Genomic DNA, 14795 nt, shown 5'->3' on the forward strand with positions numbered 1-14795 from the left:
AAACACGAATCTGCGCACGCCGGCAACATAATCACAGACGCGGGCGCCAAGTCGGTTTTGTGCTCAGACTTCGGCCTTTGCTTTCTTTATGACTATCATTACTGGAATTGCAATTATTATTTGGTTGCGCTTTTGTTTATTCTGTTCAGGACCAATTAGAATTTGTTAATTAAAATCTTAATGTCTCCTGCGACATGCGGTAAATTAAAGTTAGCCATTGTTGTCGAACAATGCCGTCCCCTGTAGACAATACAGTCCTGGAATAAACACAAAGGCCATAGAAAGGAAGTCAAAGATATGGCCTGAATCAATCATCTTTTCATCTGTTTACTTCAGTCTGGTACTATATCAATAAATAAAAGAGGTGAGATGCAAATTGTGATTCATTCGCTCTTCATTATTTGAGCAAATTTCTCTACAACTAGAGGCAGACGCTGAGATATTGTGTGGTAAACATAACCAGCGCAGGATGCCACCACATTCCTCTGACCTAATTCCATAATTAACAGAGGTTTGAGAATAAGCAGAGGCATATTCACAGAGAGGAGCTGGAAACACCGTGCAGGCTGCTGCAAACACATCTTCATCAATTCATTAGAGACTTTGCACCCAAAGGTAAAATAATAATCACCGTTGATCATTCCTAACCTCGATTTGCATGATCTTCGGGAGCAATCATTAATGCTCAGATATGCAGAAAGTCGCACAAGCCAAGCTTTCTAAGAAACCCTATATGAATTGTGATTTACATCAGGCGGATGAAATGTTCTCCCGCAGCACTCTGTGTATTTCCGCTTCTCTCAACCAATCAAACATTGCTGCCTAAAGCTACTGCATCTCCACAGCAGGTATTAAAACACACAGCGAGAATGTGTGCCAGAATAGTACAACGCATAAAAGGTGCTATGCTGGGAATCAAGTGTTACGCTGCCCTGCTGAGCGCTGGCCGACACTCTAGAACCAGGATGGAAACCACAGCCTTTCAAAACTAAATGCACAGTGCACAATAGAACAATGGTCTCAGATATTTCTCTCTCCTGAAGAATGATTGTTTATGCCAGTGAGTTCAGGTCTCCCGAATGTATGCTCCTCTGAAAGCAGAGGTTAAGAAAACAAGTGAATCGTATATTTCCTACAGAATGACAGGCCTGACTGCTCCAGCACTTCCCTGAGTGGGTGATTTCCTCTGTCTAACGAGGCATTGTATTCTGGAGCTACGAGAGATGATTTGTTTATAGGCATTTTAAAGAGAGCCACAATAAAGTCCAAAGCTTCAGGGAGTCTTTAAAGAAACTGCACCCTCTCATCTGAATGGAATATTTATGGCTTGGCAGGTGAAAGGGAAAGCTGTGCATTTTATGCACATATTCATTTAGTGAGTGGAACAAATAAGCATTTTTATCTCAGCTAATATCACTTTGAAGATGCCCTTTTTCATTAGCAAATACATTTTTTTTAAATTTAGACCACCTTCCAAAAGAATTTGGTTAATATATGATTTTTTTATATAAATTATTTCTATACAACTGTATTAAACAATTAAATTAATTCTGACACTAATTCTATATAAATAAATAGTTGATTATGCAAACTGAAGGCATATATGGTCACAAGCATACATTTATCAGTATTTAATGACTTCAAACATGGCTCATTAATCCAAATTTAGATTCAGAACTATCTATTTATAAAAGTTCCTTTCACATGTCATTGTATTTATTTGAACTTTTCTATTCCTGCATGTGCTGTGTCATTAGAGAAGTGGCGGCGGAAGAAATTGGCCGGCTGATTGGTGTTTTTCAGTCTCTAGAGAGAACAAAGGTTAAGTTAAATACCAACACACTCAATTATAGCAGAGCGAGATCTATTAGACAGGCCCCCTCATCCGTCAAAACTCAGTATGGACGCCAAACGCCGCTGCAACCGCTCTTCATTAAGTTCCCAGTACACCCGTTCCCCAGGCAGGCCACTGCCAACACTGTCCCTCTGCTGAGTTACAGCTCTCCTGGGGCCACTAGTTCATTTAAAAGCCTTTGTGGGGTGCCATTAATTCTGATAGACAGATATCACTAAACTGCTGAACAAACATCCTATTCAGTCATTTGCATACATTACAGTAATGGTGGAAAAAATAAAGCATTCCTACCGATAAGAGCAGCGCATATGAGCTAATGTGCCAGCATTTCACCAGTTATTTAGAGAGCGGTTTAAAGCAGAGGACTGTAATAACTATACAGTTTTAATGTATGCCGTTGTATCTTGTATGTATGAAATGCTTTTGTGTAATGAAAAACTCCCAATCCTCGCTGTGAATGCATTTATGAGGATATTCCAGCAATACAAACAACACATAATATCCTCCAAAGCATGCCTATACTAAAAACAGAAGAAGGGGGGAAAAAACATTCATTGTTAGCAGGTAGTGTGAATTATGATGCACAGGGATCTTTAGTACTAATAACAGATTAAATAATGTATACATGGCAGTGGGAGTATATTTCTTTCATCCAAATACCCATAATGCATCTGCAACTACTCTCCCATAGCTGACCTAAAAGTTTAGACAAACACACTCTCGCATATACATATTCATATTGCGAGAGGGAATATTGAGCAGTTGGTAATAAAAGCAAATTCCTTTATTTGACTCTAAACACTAACCCTTATGCATATCAGGAGTTTATTTCTCTCTTACAACAATGCGCTCGGTGCAGTCTCAAACCGGCCTTGATTTGCTGCCACAATCATTTTTATTTAATGGATCAATATATCAACGGAACATTGCCATGTAAGCTAATAAATGCATATTTGTTCCAGAGTCTTAAGCGCCTTAATGTGAATCTAATATGATATTCCAATATTTGGTGAGATTTTTTAATATTGCAAAATGTCACCTCCACAGTTTCAGAGGAGTGTGAAATGTGTACCGCTATTATTACATCCAAAAAAAGCTGACACCTACCTAGGCAAAATTCCTCTACCGCTCTCTCACGGTCTCCCTCTAGTTAAAGCCTTTTTATCTCATTAAATTTGGTACATAGTAGTTCATTCTCTCCTCCTATCTTGCTGGCAGGGCTCTAAATCTGCAGTTTGAGCTGCCATGAAAACTGAAAAGAAACAAATGTTCTGCATATGAAACGCCACAATCGTATTGTGTTGGGTCTCCCTGGAGCAGCTCGGAGTAAAAAAAAACAAACAAAAAAACAGAATAGTATGATTTCAGGGTAGATTAAATCACATGGATCTCAAGGCTACAGTAATCTGAAGATTCTGACAGTGGCCACCTGGAGTAGTGTGATTTGGATGAGTATCTACAGACAAAGAAAACACTGTAAACATGGTAACATCTGTCTTTTTCCTCATTCATGCAAATTTCCATTCCCACCCCAACAAAACCTCAACCGTGAGGCTAAAAAACGAATGTTTTTAAAACACTTCCTGCACTGTGACTCTAAAATAGCGTCTGCACACCGTAGTCATTTGTCAAAAGGTCACATTGAGGTCAAACTCATAAGAGGCGACCAAGAAACCTGTTGCTATGGCGAGCAATAGAGCACATCTAGCAGAAAGCACGCGCACACACCCAGCCAACCACCACCACATTCACAAATTCAATCACTCTTTCTATAACATCTAGCCTGCTGTCCACAATGGCCGAGTGAAACAGCTTTCGGCCTCTTTTAGCTCAGTGACAATGTCTGCTCTGTCATCCGCAAAAGAGCTGGCGCAGCTGTGTTTGAACGTGCTGTCAGTCAGCATCTCTGCAGCCGAGCTCCGACGCCTCTGAAAACGAGTCGCGACTGGTGCACAATGAGGGTGGAGCCATTCCCTTTCAGCCACAGCTCTCTCGCTCACTTTTCTTTCTCCGCTGCTAAAAAAAAACCCCTCGAATCATCAAACGGATGTGACCGCATTCAGCTCAGGCTGTGCACCAGCTCTGATGACAGATCAGGTGAGACAGGGACGAGATGCGGCTGCGTTTGCACTCGGGGCCCGGTTGGCTTTTACAATCCTCCGGGGACACTGCGAGGCCCCGGCGCTGCCGCAGTGGATCCGCGCCTCTCCATTTCCCCTCACTCAAGTTCCAATCCTCCCCGAGTCCTGCTAATAAATACTGTCACTAAGGCCACAGAGGTATTCTGGCTTGTTTTTTTGTACCGCACTGCAGGCGAGAGCAGCTCATTGTTCTTAAATCATACAAACCTAAGCAGCCCTCTTTGACTCAGAGCAGATTTTTAATGCGTGCCGGGGTTATTACTCTTATGCCACCCAAAGTGCCGCGTAAGCCCCCCATAAATCTCAGCGTTAAGCTCGTGAACAAAGTGCTAAAATAAGGTTAACTGCTGTCTTTCCTGTGCTTGGGGAACATATGGGAAGACTCTCAGACTTGATAAGTCATTGATTAATGGTTCTTACTTGTAGTTAATAACACCGCTGAGGAACGGTGGGAATCGCTGCGGGAATATAAAAGTCAGGCCGTCGCTCAGAAGCGGCACAAAAGTCAAACTTCCGTAAATCAGCACCATTTTTGCTCACGTAAACATTCACATGTCAGAAAGCAAAAGTCAAACAAGTGTCTAACGTCCTCACTTCTTAGAGTCTGAGAAGTGCTGTGGCATCTAATTCGATTTGAGGGCAGCGTTTCTGTTATCGAAATGGGAGAGGTGCTTTGAGAGCTGATAGCCCTCAGAAAGTTGGAGAGAGGGGGCCTGTGGCTGGTCAGCAGATGAAATCAGCATGGGGTTATAAGTATAGAAGGCTAAGAAGCCCTCCATTAGAGTCTGTGGGGAGAAAGTTGTGCAGTATAAATAGCTCCCAGGATGAACTCCCTTTGGAGAGCTTGAGAGACGAAGAGAACGCTGATAAACATTTCACTTTGAGACAGCCTATCCAGTATTTTTGTCTTGTTTTCCAGTTAAAATATTTAACCATCTTTAAAACAAGATTTACTTAAGCCAAACACTGAAAAATAAAGGCTTGTTTTCAGGGAATATATTTCTTTTTTTTTTTTTCTTATTCCATGTTTTATTTACCGTTCTTTTCTTGTTGCATAAATCTAATATGTCTTGTTATATTTATTATTAAATAGATTTATTAAAAATATAATTCCAGAAAACAAGGAAAATAATCAATTCATCAATTTGTTTATGGGTGTTTACATATACACTGCTATTCAAAAGTATGAGGTCAAAAAAGACAGACAGACAGACAGATAGATAGATAGACTTTTTAGCACAGGAGACAGAAGTAGTAAATGTACTCAAAGGATATCAACATTTTTTCAACAAACTTATCCTGCTGGTCATCAGTCTTGGGGAAGTTCTGGATGTCGTTCTCCAGTCTCTGAATATGCCGTTCCATTGTGTCCAGGCTGGCTTTCAAGATCTGGGCAGATACTGTAAAAAGCAGATAGAAAAAACAAACAAAAAATGGGTTATGGGTATGCTGCTTAGTTTGTGGTCAAAGAAAATTATATATATATATTTTTTTTTATTTGAAATGACTCGTGTTGCATGAGTTCATGCTTAATTGTACTGAGCAACAGTGTACAGTTGGGCTTTATTATATGTTATTTTATGTATTTAATTTTTAAGAGTCTCAGTTGTTTTTCCTCCTATCCTGTGTAGGCAGTAGTTGCCTGCCTACTTCATACCGTTTGATGAACTCCAGTGTTCTTATTTACAATTCAACATCTTGACAAGCATATTAAGTCCAGCATCTAATTCAGCCCTCAGAAATCTTTGGCTATGAAGTCTGTTAAACACTGCACTGAAGTTACTGTCAAAAGGTTTCTATATCAACTTTTAAACTCTGGAGACTTTGATCAGTGACAATATTACTTGAGGCAAGGCATGCCACATTTAATATTGATAAATAATCATGCATGAAGCATGTAGGAATAATGATTCAGGCAACTTCAGTTTGAATTATCACTCATTTACACCATTATACAGTATACAGGATTAAAAAAAAAACAATACAATCACTAAATTTTGGAATGAAGAAAAAGCAGTATGTTGATCTATGTATATTTAGATTTAATGTGATATTAAAACAGAAAAAAATATATATATTGGAATCTGGATGATATTGTAGTACCAAATGAAAGAATAACAAATGCGATAACTTGCAAAACTACGGTAATAATACAATGATCTAATGTTGTAATACAGCAAACAATACACTGATACAAAATTAACATATAATATCAATATTAAGATAATATATCATATTCATAAAGCAAATATATTTTCATTTCAGTTAAAATATATAAATAAATAAAATAAATTTGAATATGCAGATAATTCACAACCAACAACTAATTTAAGTATAACTAACTAACTTAATATCTTGTTTTTCTCAAACGCATATTTGTTGTGTCGTAAATCTTGCAGGTGTGCTCAGGTGGACAGGTGCACTGAAGTGATGCTGGAGTTGCTGACTGCGGCTGTTGTCCGGAGGCTGAGAGGCGTCAGCATGGGTTCAGCTTCATTAATCTCTACATAATCACTGTTTACTGCTCTCCATCTCTCTCTGCACTCACTGTAGTAGTCCTTTCAAGTCTGGACTTCAAAGCACCGGCAGTGTCTTAGGGGGATCAGTAGGGATGCGGACGCAGTCGTGGTGCCGTTTTGTGATTGGTGTATGGCTTTAGCTTTATTGATACACACGGTACGAATGATCATGGGACAAGAAGGTCTGTCTGAGAGGGTCAAAGCTCTGACTCATCAGAGACATGAGAGGCTTTGTATGGGTCTTATAGTGGACAAACACTCTTCAGAAGGGTTGCCGTGAGGACATCCTGAGTAAGCAACCCAGGTGCAGATTCCAGTTCATGTTTTAAGTGCTTAATTACATCTAACACAAGGATATCAAAAGTATCAACAGTTAAAAAGGAGAAAACAATAATGCCATTAATATATACACTATACATAACATATACACAGATCTATCTATATCTATCTAAGATGCTTTAAAATAGTCTGAACTGACAGTAAAGACGTATAATGTTTCAAATGTTTTCTATTTCAAATAAGGGCTGATCTTTAGAAATTTCTATTTGTAAAAAAGAGTATCATAATTTCCACAAAGTAATTTTCCTCACTGTTTTCAACAATAAAATAAAAGAAAAGAAAAAAATAAGAGACAATAAAATAAGACTATAGCAATGGCTCCTGAAAATTCAGCTTTATACATTCACATGATTAAATCAGATTTTAAAATATATTTAAAAAAATTTTTTGTAACTTTGTAATAATATTTCACAATAGTATTGTTCCTACTACATTTTTCATCAAAAACCACAACAAACAAACAAAAAACACTTTCCAACACCAAACTTTTTAACAGTATTATATAGTGTGCCCTACAATTTCTTTAAGTCTGGTTAGCTTAGCTTTGGGATTTAATCTCTGTTATTTCCCAAGGTCAGTGCTAATAACATCTGCTTTAAGTTTTCCTACTCGACAATAAAGCCAAAATAGGAGGACACAGGGCAGTAGCTACAAATCTACTCAAAGCACTAACAACAATATAAAGGGTAGACTCCGTGTCATTAGTAGCATGCTGGAGGAAACCCACAACTGGGGATTTACTGTCCCCTAATCAAGGCTCACAAAGCTGGGGTTAACACTCTGTCTGAGGACAGGTCTTGTGAGAGAACAGAAGCAAGAGAGAGAAAATCGAGCGAGAGGGCAAAGGCACAAGTTTAAGCTTTTTCAACGATGCTACAAGCTTGTCAGGCTGGTTTTAAATGCTAAAACCCTGTTGGTTTAAAATACTCTGATGGCATGTTGTGATGATTTTTATAGGGGGTGAGCGAGAGAATTGTGGGCAAACAGATGATGGAGATGGATAGGCAAGATAGCGTGGTGTGTGTACCTCTCAAGACCAGGTACTTGGGGAGAAGCAAGGGGGAGAAAAAGCCAGCTCTGAGTTCAGCTAATAACAGCACTGACTCACTCATCTCACAGGCCTCGCCACTGATGAAACGCAAACACCAGGGACCAAATGAAACAATCTCAGCTCTGTTCCAAAACCAAGCATGTATCCTTTGGAGGTAGATATTATTTAAATAGAAAGTTCCTACAAAAAACCCACAGGAATTACTGACACCAAACTTTTGAAGAGTAGTGTAAATAACAAACATACTTATAATTCAATCAATACCAAAAGTCTAATTAAAAAATAACAATTTAACCACATTTCTATGTGCTAGGCATTTTAAGCCTGTTAGGGTGCCCCGCTTTGTGCCTGACAGGCTGATCATTAGCTAAGCAACATGCTAATGCCTAACTCTATTGGAATCAACTGAGTGAGTGAAATCTCCCGTGCGGAGCGTAACAAGTGTGGCACGCAGATGTAATCTATCACTTCTGAGGTTTCATCTCTTACTCAGAAAGCTGCTCCCTAGTTCAAGTTCAAGTTCAAGTTCAAGTTCAAGTTGAGCTTTATTGTCATTCCGCTACATGTGGGGACATGCAGTGGAACGAAATGTCGTGTCTCGCAGGACCACGGTGCTACATAAATACAGACATACAACAATGAAGTGAAAAAACACTATAAACCTATACACTACTAACAGATTTAACTATAAGTATACTATATATAAGTAAATCCCTACATAGAATCCTTTCTATGTTCTGGGTAGACCCCAATGTTTACCACAAAATAAAGTCATTTAGGACCACACAGCCTACAGAATCTATGAATAGATACTTAATTTCCCAATGTGAGCACTTAAGAAATTAATTTCTTAGTTTAATTACCACAATAAATAGGATAATACCACGGTGTCCAGTACAATTATGATTTTGAACGTTATTATAGCTATAAAAAAGTTGGAGTGGTAACGGTGTGTGGTACTGCATGTGAAAATTAATAGAAGAGGAAAATGTTAATATTTCTTTTGATATTCCTCTGAAAGTATGGGCTCGTTATGGGTCAGCTTCTGCTTTTCAGCAGAAGTTTGTCTCAGAAGCAGCTTTCCTCTTCTTAATAGAGAGCACTGCTGGAAGCCCAAGCAGAATAAAACAGGCATCCTTTTGGGATATCATTAGTAAGATTAACAACAAAATAACAATGTTTACAGGGGACCAGCACTGCCGCATTAATAACGTGAACATGCTAATTTAACATGATCTGGGGGGGGGGTACCCCTGAAAAAGATTTCCTGTCCTATTCGCAGAAACCATTTCTGGGTCGTGGTAATTTAAACTAATGACTGCTGTCTGTGTGCTTCCATAACACCCACCAACAGTGTGTGCTCGAACATTCGTCACCTCTTCAGGTTAACAAATATTTAGGCTATTGGCTAGTTTTCATTACCAAAGATTCAAACCGCACGCAATTTTCACTTTGTTAGGGCACGTTCATGCTAGTCTCATTCCTATGTTCCATCTGTGCTATTTATTTGTTATTCTTTTTTAGTCTATGTATAGTATCTTCAAGGCCAGTCAGTTCACTCAACTAAAACTGTATCATAAAAAGTAGTTTCTTTATCTCAAATCATGTTATGTTGAAAACCTACATGTGAATACCGTCACAGCATGAGCTGAGATCTGAGTGAATTTAAAGATCAAGGACTCTACAGCATTAGTGCCCATTGTGATGGCATTACACAATAAGACAAACTCCTTGCTGGTTGGCTTCTTAAAGATTTACAGCCAGGGTTTAGAGCTGAAAGCCCTGCCCTTCTGTTCGGGCTTGCTCTGAGCGATATTCATTCTCAGAACCAGGGGACAGACGAGGACTATTTCATTAAACCCCTTCCCGTCTCCTCTTGCCATAAACTGCCATGAAGTAACGTCACTTGTCATAAAAAAGAAAGAAGATGTGCTTTGCAAAATACCAAATCATCAGCTGTAATGCCAAGGTGTCAGCGTTACTGTCAGCCATTTGTTGGAGGGCACCATTTCCATGTGAGATTTATAGATAAGGCATATCAATATTTCATTGCTGTAGCTGTGATGCTCGGATGATACAATGTGAATTGAGATTTATTTCAGAGCAGAATGCCCCAGTGTAGCATAAGGCATTTGAAATTTAAATAATCTCCACCAACAAAGGCAAACAGAGCATATAACAAAAGACAAGGTCAGCCGTGAACAACCATTAAGTGGTTTACAATAGAATTATTGCTTCTTTATCTTCCTGCGCACAAGGATTTGAATTACACAAGAGAGTTAATGGACAGTATGTATGCATCCATTAAATGTGTATGAATAAGACGCTGAGGAGGACAAGTGTGTGAGCGCGAAAGAGAGATGATGAGGTACCTAAAGAGGTTTATGCATGAAAGCTATGGTCCATCACTTGAAATATGTACACTGATAATTGGCAGGAAAGTGGGAAACTTTCATTAAACTCTAATTAGACTGGGGTTCATTGCATTCATCCTGTACAAAAAGTTTGATGGGGAGAAGGAAGCAGAACAGGGTACAGCCAGATTACGTCTTTTAATTTGGTATGTAATGAGTTTGAGGCTCAGGAGACCCTTAAAATAAAGACGTTACAGATACCCAAACTATCCCCTCTCCAATTCTACCTTATTAACTTTAGAAGGTAAAATGTAGTTCTTCCAATAATGTCTCTTCACAATGAAAACATGCCTCTCATTGGACAACCATCAACAGATGATAAACTCCCATCTTTAAAATGTACTAAAAACACTACGTCCTCACTGAAGTGCATCTGAGGATTATTGATCTCCACATACAATAATAACCCCTAAACAAGCAAGCTACTTGAAAAAGCATTGAACTGATAGACTTCACTGCAATTTTGAGGCTTTTCTATTTAGTTAATGGAAAATTAAATCTTTTCAGTTTGTTTAGAAAATATTTGCGCATCTGTCAGCACTCCTTTGGCACTTGAGAATGAGTAAAGGTAATAGGAAACAGACAGCACAATAATGGCATATACTTGACTTGGCATATATACTTTCGCAGTACAAAAAGACAAAAGCATATCTACATCTTTACACAAGAGCCTTTCAGGTAGAACAAAAGAGCTTAGATCACATTGCATAAAGATGATATGTTGACAAAGCACTACAATTGCTATCTGATGACTAATATGGTGTGTTAAATGCTGAAATAGGATATTTTATTTGCTTTATATATATATATATATATATATATATATATATATATATATATATATATATATATATATATATATATATATGTGTGTGTGTGTTTTTTTTTTTAATTGAAGCAAATGTGAAAAATATAGTACAGGTAAAAATGTTAATAATAATAATAACTGTTCAAACATTAATGAAACCAAACAGTGTATAGTTTATGCCGAAATCAATTACGTCCAATGCAGAAAGAGTGCAAATCCACAATACATTTTCCGCTGAGCATAATTACTAGTCACCATCAATGGGGTGCTAATCGGATGGAGAGGGAAAAAAGCAACAAATCCTTTTAGGTTTGCTCCATTTATTATTTTAATATGTGTTTTCCTGAAATCCCTCACTTTGTAAATCATTAAGGATTTATTGACTGATTTGATAATTTGAGAGATTTTGTATTTAAAAACCTTAAGGTTGAAATATGCTTCGAAATGCAACAGGAGATCCCAGCTGATGAAATAAAACATTTCTGGATCGTTAAGAGAAAATAAAAAGGGATAAAACAAAGACAACAAGGGCTCCATGAGGAGGGACACTCTAATACCACTGAATCCATTGTTAGTGAAATATAAACAATCCCCCACCATGTGATTCACTTTAAACTACTTCTAACATTTGAAATTTGAAGAAAAAAAACGGATCAAACAACAGAACCCTAAAACCAAAAGCAAATCCCATTTCCCTTCTGAATGAGATGAGCAATTCTAGATTACCCATTCACTTTCACATCACATCAACTGCACACCTCATGCAATACAAACACTGGTGAGCTCTGTCTATTCTGGCCGCTGGCCATCAAGCGTGTGATTGGGAATCGTCAGCCTCTGTCCGCTCTCCTTAACGGATGCCCATTTTGGAGGAGAGGATTTGCCATACAGGAGCGGTGAGGCTGGAAATAGAAGTGTTCTTTCTCTCCTCAGTTTCCCTTAGGATCCTGTAAACAGCGCTGGCCAGGCGATAACGCCACTCTATTGTGAGAAGCTCCTTGGTTCAATGACATCTCTTCACAACTGAGGCTCTAAAAGGACCTGTATTGGTTGCAATTACTTAGCTCAAACTGCAGATAGAGATGACAGATAAAATGTGGAAGAAAAAAAAACATTCACAGGTCAGAGATCCAACCATTTTTCTGACCTGAAAGGGAGAAGATTTTTTTTGTTATAAAGGCGGCAGATATCTGTATCAAACACATATGGAATTGCACTCATACGCTTTAGAAAACATATTGCTCTTGGCAGCCGCTGTGACAACAGATAGCTGACGCACACATCTCAGAGGGACACACAAATGGAGCCAATTATAATGTATTTTGATATATGAGAAAGTTTAGACCTCAACCCAGACATCAACCAAGGTGCTGACAATTCCCTTGGAGGGGAGAAGAAATCAAACTCGCACACAAAGAAAGAAAAAGACGTACAGAGGTCGAGCAGTAAAGAACGGTGCGCAGGCCTATCGATCTTTGCCTTCTAGAAAAGAAAAGACCGAAAGCCTTTCAAGTTACACACATGCGTGACTTGTAGTTCTTTTACGACACACCACTGGGCAGAATCTAAACTGTCTAACGAGGAGCGAGTAATACCAGTCACATCGGTCGCCCGGCTCCTGACAGCCCAAATAAACAACTACCCGAGTAGCTCCAGAGATTCACAGAGGGAAAACAGAAAGGGATGAACCACTGACAGAGGAATACACCTCGAACGGGGTCTGTCTGGATATGGAGCCTCGGGGGACACTGAGGGAAGTCTGGGCTGTGCAGGTGCAGGGGGTAGAGGGTGTGGGTGGGCCATGTTTATGTGTTATGAATACCGGTGAACAGATTGTGGAGCTGGGGGATATTTATAGGTAAACACACACCTTTGTCCTCCACTGCTTCACTAACCACATGCCCTTGGGTGATCGTGCCCCTACTAAGGGCGCTAGCACAGTAGAGCTCTGACAAAGCTTTTGACAAGTAGGGAAGTGTAAGATGCATTTTGAGAATCTGGAAAGAGCCAGGTTAGGTTGAAATCACTGGCAATACAGCATCTGTATATTATATAGCTTATATACAGCATATATAGAATTTCACAACAACAACAAAAACCTAATATGAATAAAGAAGCATTTCTAAGTTGTTCAAGAGAACAACAACAGTATGTACACAGTTCTGATAAGCAATTCACTCAATCATCTGAGTAAATAATTTAGTCACATGACTTATGCCTTTTCTAGGAATGTTTCATATTTTAAGCCTTTTTAGAAAGAAAGAAAGAAAGAAAGAAAGAAAGAAAGAAAGAAAGAAAGAAAGAAAGAAAGGGGAACAATACAACTATAAATAAGAACAGACACATAAAATACAGACACATAAATGAAAAACTCAGAACCCCACACGTACACATGATACTAAACTATAATCCCTTCTTCAATCACTTTATATTTGTCTCTCCACATCTCTAGTGTACAAAGGAAATAACATCTTTGATTCTTAAGGGGAGGTAAGTTGATAGCACAAAATACCAGAGAGATTTTGAAAATGTTGCAGAATTTGTAGAGTGGGAGTTAGCTGCTTATTACTCCGCTAGTGTTTACAGATTATTTTATTTGAGGGGAATTGTGGCTCGGTATTCATAAAGACTGATACAAACAGAGCAAGGAGGGCAGACACATCCATCAATGTTTGAACATCAACTTACTGTTTAATATGACCTCTCGGAACTCAGGCTAACGAATACCACGGCACAGCGTATATAAAAAAAAAGCAATACTTTCATCGCCGAGAAGGATTTCAATGATTGGTATTTCTGAGATAATCGCACAAACTGCCTCTCAAGAGCGAAGCGCACTGGGATAAATGAGAAAGAACCAGAGGCTAACTGAAATGCCTCTAGGTGAGAGAACGGTAGAGAGGTTGACTTGTGTCTTCACACTCATTCATGGCTTCAAAGTCATATGCTATACATGGTGCATGAAACAGACCTTAAAGGGGCACAGTCTATCAGCTGAGTGACATTTCAGCGCGGAGGAAAGTTCCAGCTCTGTTTCTGAGGCTGATAAGCATGTGGACAGTCTCCATAATGCAATGCAGGAAGGCAAGTCCATGAATAAAAAAATCAATATCTGTGACATTCATACTGAAACTAGTGCAACACACCTTTGGATTCATGAAAAAAAATGCTAATAATTGTCAGAATCAGTAACAAAATATCTGTTCATAACAATTCTTCAACATTTGCACAAACATGCAGCTCTTATTTGGATTTCATTTTCATGAATGTTTTAGAAATGAAGACAAAAAGTGTGGAGGGATTGCATACAATTTTGAATGTTTAAAACGACCATTTACTTCAAAAATATTGTTTTCATGCTCTCTTATGTGTATATATTGTGATTGTCTCATTGTGCATGATTATCTGCAGGAATTTTGTCACTGCTCTTATTTCTAGCTCAACAGCTCCCTCTGTGAGAAACATCATGACCTGATAGAGAACATCTGCCCTTGTTTGGGCACATTTAATAGAAAGTTAACTGATAGTTAGTTTTGGGTTAAAAGAAACACCTCAAATGTTAATAGAAGAATCAAGTTTACAATCTAATCAGCTTCAGGAAGCAAACAAACAAAAAAGCTTGAAGGAATAGATGTGCAGAACTGATTTGAGCTGTTTCATAGATCCCC

General features: G+C 38.6%; 1 protein-coding gene across 2 annotated transcripts in view; it reads right to left on the bottom strand.

The window, feature by feature from the left end:
- Nucleotides 1-14795, bottom strand: part of LOC306883740 (protein diaphanous homolog 2-like) — a 440640-nt gene that overhangs the window by 98730 nt on the left and 327115 nt on the right. The window contains exon 26 of one of the 2 annotated variants that reach the window (XM_079439172.1): nucleotides 5272-5396. In XM_079439172.1, the coding sequence (XP_079295298.1) occupies nucleotides 5272-5396 (125 nt within the window). Of the gene's footprint in view, nucleotides 1-5018; nucleotides 5397-14795 lie in introns of those variants that run through there. The other variant, XM_079439173.1, reaches the window with a different exon arrangement.

This window comes from Barbus barbus (genome assembly GCF_936440315.1).
Source record: "Barbus barbus genome assembly, chromosome: 17".
Classification (NCBI taxonomy): domain Eukaryota; kingdom Metazoa; phylum Chordata; class Actinopteri; order Cypriniformes; family Cyprinidae; genus Barbus; species Barbus barbus.